The sequence below is a fragment of the Octopus sinensis genome, linkage group LG26 (assembly GCF_006345805.1).
Source record: "Octopus sinensis linkage group LG26, ASM634580v1, whole genome shotgun sequence".
Lineage (NCBI taxonomy): Eukaryota > Metazoa > Mollusca > Cephalopoda > Octopoda > Octopodidae > Octopus > Octopus sinensis.
In genome coordinates, this window is record NC_043022.1 from 309,646 (window position 1) to 314,645 (window position 5,000).

Genomic DNA, 5,000 nt, shown 5'->3' on the forward strand with positions numbered 1-5,000 from the left:
TTGCTTGTCAGTTGTTTGACCTTAACCAGTTGAGCAATTGCCCTTAGTGGCTGACGATATGTGCATCTCTGATCACGAGCATAAGTAGTGGGGGAGCATCATAGCCATGTGTTGAGAAGGATTCTTTGGGGTTTGAATAATAATCACCTCTGGAAACATGGGTGTTTCGTTCAACGTCCTTAAACAACCCTTATTCAGGGACCTTTTGAGCGGGATGGGTTATTCGATCTGAAGAAAATTCTAACTGGGCCCCACCTGCAAGGTCATGTGCTGTTTATCTTGATATGAGATCACCATGTCGCGCACATATGGTTGTGATGCATGTGCCTGGTGTACCCTTATACAGACGGTAGTCATGATGGGTATACTGGGCTTCGTATATTTTACCCCAGTGTCACTTTGATGGCATGCTCTGCTCGCTCACTCAATAATAATAATATAATAATAATGATAATAATAATATAATAATAATAATAATAATAATAATAATAATGTCTTGGTATAAAAGATGGGCTACAGCAAAATTCTGCTCATACCACAAATTTGCTGTCAGTTGTTTGACCTTAACAGTTGAGCATTGTCCCTTAGTGGCTGAAGATATGTGCATCTCTGATCACGAGCAGAAGTAGTGGGGGAGCATCATAGCCATGTGTTGAGAGGGATTCTTTGGGGTTTGAATAGTTCACCTCTGGAACATGGGTGGTTCTTTCAACATCCTTAAACAACCCTTATTCAGGGACCGTTTGAGCGGGATGGGCTACTCAACCTGAAGAAAATTCTAACTGGGCCCCACCTGCAAGGTCATGTGCTGTTTATCTTGATATGAGATCACCATGTCGCGCACATATGGTTGTGATGCATGTGCCTGCTGTACCTTTATCAGACGGGTAGTCATGATGGGTATATTGGGCTTCGTATATTTTACCCCAGTGTCACTTTGATGGCATGAACTGCTCTCTCACTCAATAATAATAATGTTAGGGAGTAAATCAAAACTTACAGGGAAAAATTAGATTTACGTAGAATTAAATCTAATTTTACAGTATAAATACATATATTAAATTAGAGATAAAACCACTATTAGGCAAATCAAACAGTGAAAAACATAAACCAAGACATAGAAATAAAATTAATTAATATAATATACAAAATATATAAAATATAAAATTCAAAATTTAAATTATTTAAATCTAAAGTTAAATATAAATATAAGTATAGATTACATCTTACAGCTGTAAACTTATGTTTATATTTACTTATATTTATATTCTCTTTTATATATATTCTACTTATTATACAACATTACTCTTTTATGTACACTTTTTTATGTACATTCCTTTATGTACACTGATTTGTTCTGCTTTTTTATGTTTAACCCTACAGTCTCTTATGTGGTGGTTTTAATAGTATGTGATTGAGTATTATCTGTAATTGATATTTGATTTAGATGTATTTCTCCACTTTCTTATGTTGTATATATATAATATATATATATATATAATATATATATATATATATATTAATTAATTAATAAGGGTGAGAGAATTAGATCTAATTAATAGTATATTTATTCCACACCAAGTGGCCTAGTGCTACGAGAAACCTGGATTATTATAATTTTATAACATATTATAATTTTTTCACAAAATAAATATAAGAGAGTGGTCACTATATTGATCACTCTAGCACCAGTTAATCCAAAAGGTTTCAAACCACGAAAATACATGTTTCCCATGAAAGCCAGTACGACTGTTAGCTCACACGGACAGGGCAAATAAAAATAACAAAATACAGATTATTTTGGGACATTGTTTCGCTATTAATGAATTAAATGTAATATATTACATTTAATTCATTAATAGCGAACAATTGTCCCAAATAATCTGTATTTTGTTATTTTTTTTGCCCTGTCCGTGTGAGCTAACAGTCGTACTTGGCTTTCATGGGAAACATGTATTTTCGTGGTTGAACCTTTTGGATTAACTGGTGCTAGAGTGATCAATATAGTGACCACTCTCTTATATTTATTATATATATATATATATATATATATATATATATACTATATATAATATACATATACATATATATGTACGTATATATATATATATATACGGACGCACATGCTCATAAAGTTGTGAGAATTCGTTCGAAATTATAGTTTATAGTTCTTTTTCATATGAGATTTCCAGTTCTCACTTGCTTTCTTTTCGAGAATTAAGCAATGTGAAACAGAGTGAAGTGTGTAACTTTTTTAGCTTTTATTTTATTGTTCTGGGTTCGATGACTTTCGAACTTGTTTGTGGCCAATCAAATTTCAGAGGAGAATGCTGGCGATTTGTTATAAATGTGTGTGTTTAGTAGAGATGTGATAGAGCCAGGCCGAGTCTGCTGATGCTATCCCGCTACTGTTGTTACAGGAATCACCACAAGACAAGACAACTCCAACAAGAAGTTTGGGATATTTCTTTCGTGTTCTTTATTAACCAAATTTATTCTTTCCGCTATTATAAGTCATTCGTGTGTCAGTAAAGAAGCGGAGGACTGAGCCATGAAGAAGCTTGTCTTTTTCTTACTTATTTTCGTTGTTGTTCTTTGGGAAACTGAAGGACAGTTGGTAACTGGGGGGAAGCCTTTGGTGTCGGGAGGACTGCCAGTGGGTAATGAAGAAGAGATTGTGACCGCAAAACCTTTAGAGGATGAAGAAGTTTCCGAGAGTGAAGATGTGTCAGTGACTGAAGCTCGACCGTCTCATGATGCAGATGCAGGTAACTCAACATCGGAAGGGGAACGTCTTGCTGCGTCGCCAACTAAGTGAGTCATTCTTTCATTCCACCCGATCTAACCTCGCAATCTACCCCGTGGGTACCTTTTGTACTGTCTGTTCTGTTATTCAAAATTTGCACTAAATATACGGTCTGGGGATTGTTAACGTTTTAGTCAAGATGGAGGACCTGAGCCGATAACACTTTACGGGACTTATAAGATTGATGGGAAGGAAGGACCCTAACCTTAAAGCTGGCAACAGAACATACTCAATGTACCTTAGTTACCCCAGTATTTATAATGCCATGATGAGGCACTTACAGAGACGGGAGAGAGAGACAGGCCATTGGACTCCTTATTTTTAGCCATTTATGAACACTGTCCTCATCAAATTCAGTTTGTATGTCCCACGAGGGTGTGACCAAATCTGTCTTTTGGTGTCATGAGTACAGCTTAAAATCCTTTTTCTTGAGTACGCACTCTTTGTGGTAAGGCAATTTGACGTCTATTTCTAGCGTATAAGAATCCACTTTAGTGGTCATTCACCTATTAATTGTAATACAATTTTTAAATCTTCAGATTTTTTTAATATGATAGACCACTGGTTTAAATTGATGTTAATTGATTGATATCAAGTTCTACCCTCAGTATTTTAATTTAAAATAGCAATATTCTAAAACCAGTGAATTAACTGCGGAAATTTATTATCTGCTTGGGTTGTTTTCCGGCACTAGTGCGCCAAAATGAACACATTTGAAAAATACCACAAATATATTTTGTAGAACTGTGCAAGAGTTTTCTTTCGGGAAAACGTTTTTGTGTATAGTTCTGTATAATATGTTTTGAAATACGACAGACTACGCTGAGGATTTACAGATACTAGCATCTTGCATTTTGTAAGCATTAATAATGAAATCATGGTACAAAGGTAATCGTTTTATTTTGTCAATTTTCGTTTGCCTTTGGTTATTTTTTTACATTTTGACGTTTGCTGGTTTTTTTCTTGAGAACACACTCTTTGTGGTAAGGCGATTTGACGTCTATTTCTAGCGTATAGGAATCCACTTTAGTGGTCATTACTCTTATCACTTATATATGATAGATCGGTAGCCACTACACACATTTTTTCTCTCCTTGTTTTTTTCTGTGTCCCTTTCTGTAGAAGAGCGTACGCTCGAAACATAAAAGACTTTTTCAATTCCAGAGCGTAATACTAATACATCTGTTTGTTTTCTACACCACCTGTCTTCGTCTTTTATTGTTGTTTTTTTCGTGAACTCTCGTTATATATATTTGTATATATATATATATATATATATATATATATATATATATATATATATATATATATATACATATACGTATCTATGTATGATGCCTATATATTTATAAAGAGATTGCCTTTCATCCTTACAGGGTCGACAAATTAAGTACCAGTTACGCACTGGGGTCAATGTAATCGACTTAGTACCTTTGTCTGTCCTTGTGTGTCCCCTCTATGTTTAGCCCCTTGTGGGTAATAAAGAAATACATATATAAAGAGAGACAGAGACAGACAGACACACTGACTGATTGACAGACAGACAGACAGACACACTGACTGATGCAGATATGGCTGTAGAATACAGATCTATGTGTCCGTCTCTCACTTGTATACGTGTGCTTCTCTCACTACCTCTACCTGTTTTTCTCTCTAGACACGAAAGCAAATGTGAGATTGAAGACGGGTGTTACATAAAAGAAACAAGAGACTCGCCGCACCCCTGCTTCCTCTCTGTCTGTGTCTCACACTCCATGTCTCTGTATCTCTCACTATAACCCCTCCTTCTCTCTCTTTCTCTAGTTGTATATGCGTGTCTCACTCACTACCTGAACCTCTTTTTCTCTCCTTCGAAAAAATTCATGAGGCGCAGGAGTGGCTGTGTGGCAAGTAGCTTGCTTATCAACCACATGGTTCCGGGTTCAGTCCCACTGCGTGGCATCTTGGGCAAGTGTCTTCTACTATAGCCTTGTGAGTGGATTTGGTAGACGGAAACTGAAAGAAGCCCGTCGTATATATGTATATATATATATATATGTGTTTGTGTGTGTGTTTGTGTGTCTGTGTTTGTGCTCCCTAGCATTGCTTGACAACCGATGCTGGTCTGTTTACGTCGCCGTCACTTAGCGGTTCGACAAAAGAGAACGATAGAATAAGTACTGGGCTTACAAAGAATATGTTCTTTTCGTAACAT

The 5,000-nt window shown here is 35.9% G+C and overlaps 1 protein-coding gene across 2 annotated transcripts in view; it reads left to right on the forward strand.

Moving 5' to 3' along the window:
- Nucleotides 1–2,289: 2,289 nt before the first annotated feature.
- Nucleotides 2,290–5,000, forward strand: part of LOC115224656 (latent-transforming growth factor beta-binding protein 2-like) — a 22,512-nt gene continuing 19,801 nt past the window's right edge. The window contains exon 1 of one of the 2 annotated variants that reach the window (XM_029795514.2): nucleotides 2,290–2,814. In XM_029795514.2, coding sequence (XP_029651374.2) covers nucleotides 2,552–2,814 — 263 coding nt within the window. In that variant the 5' untranslated portion in view covers nucleotides 2,290–2,551. The remainder of the gene's footprint in view (nucleotides 2,815–5,000) is intronic. The other variant, XM_036513698.1, reaches the window with a different exon arrangement.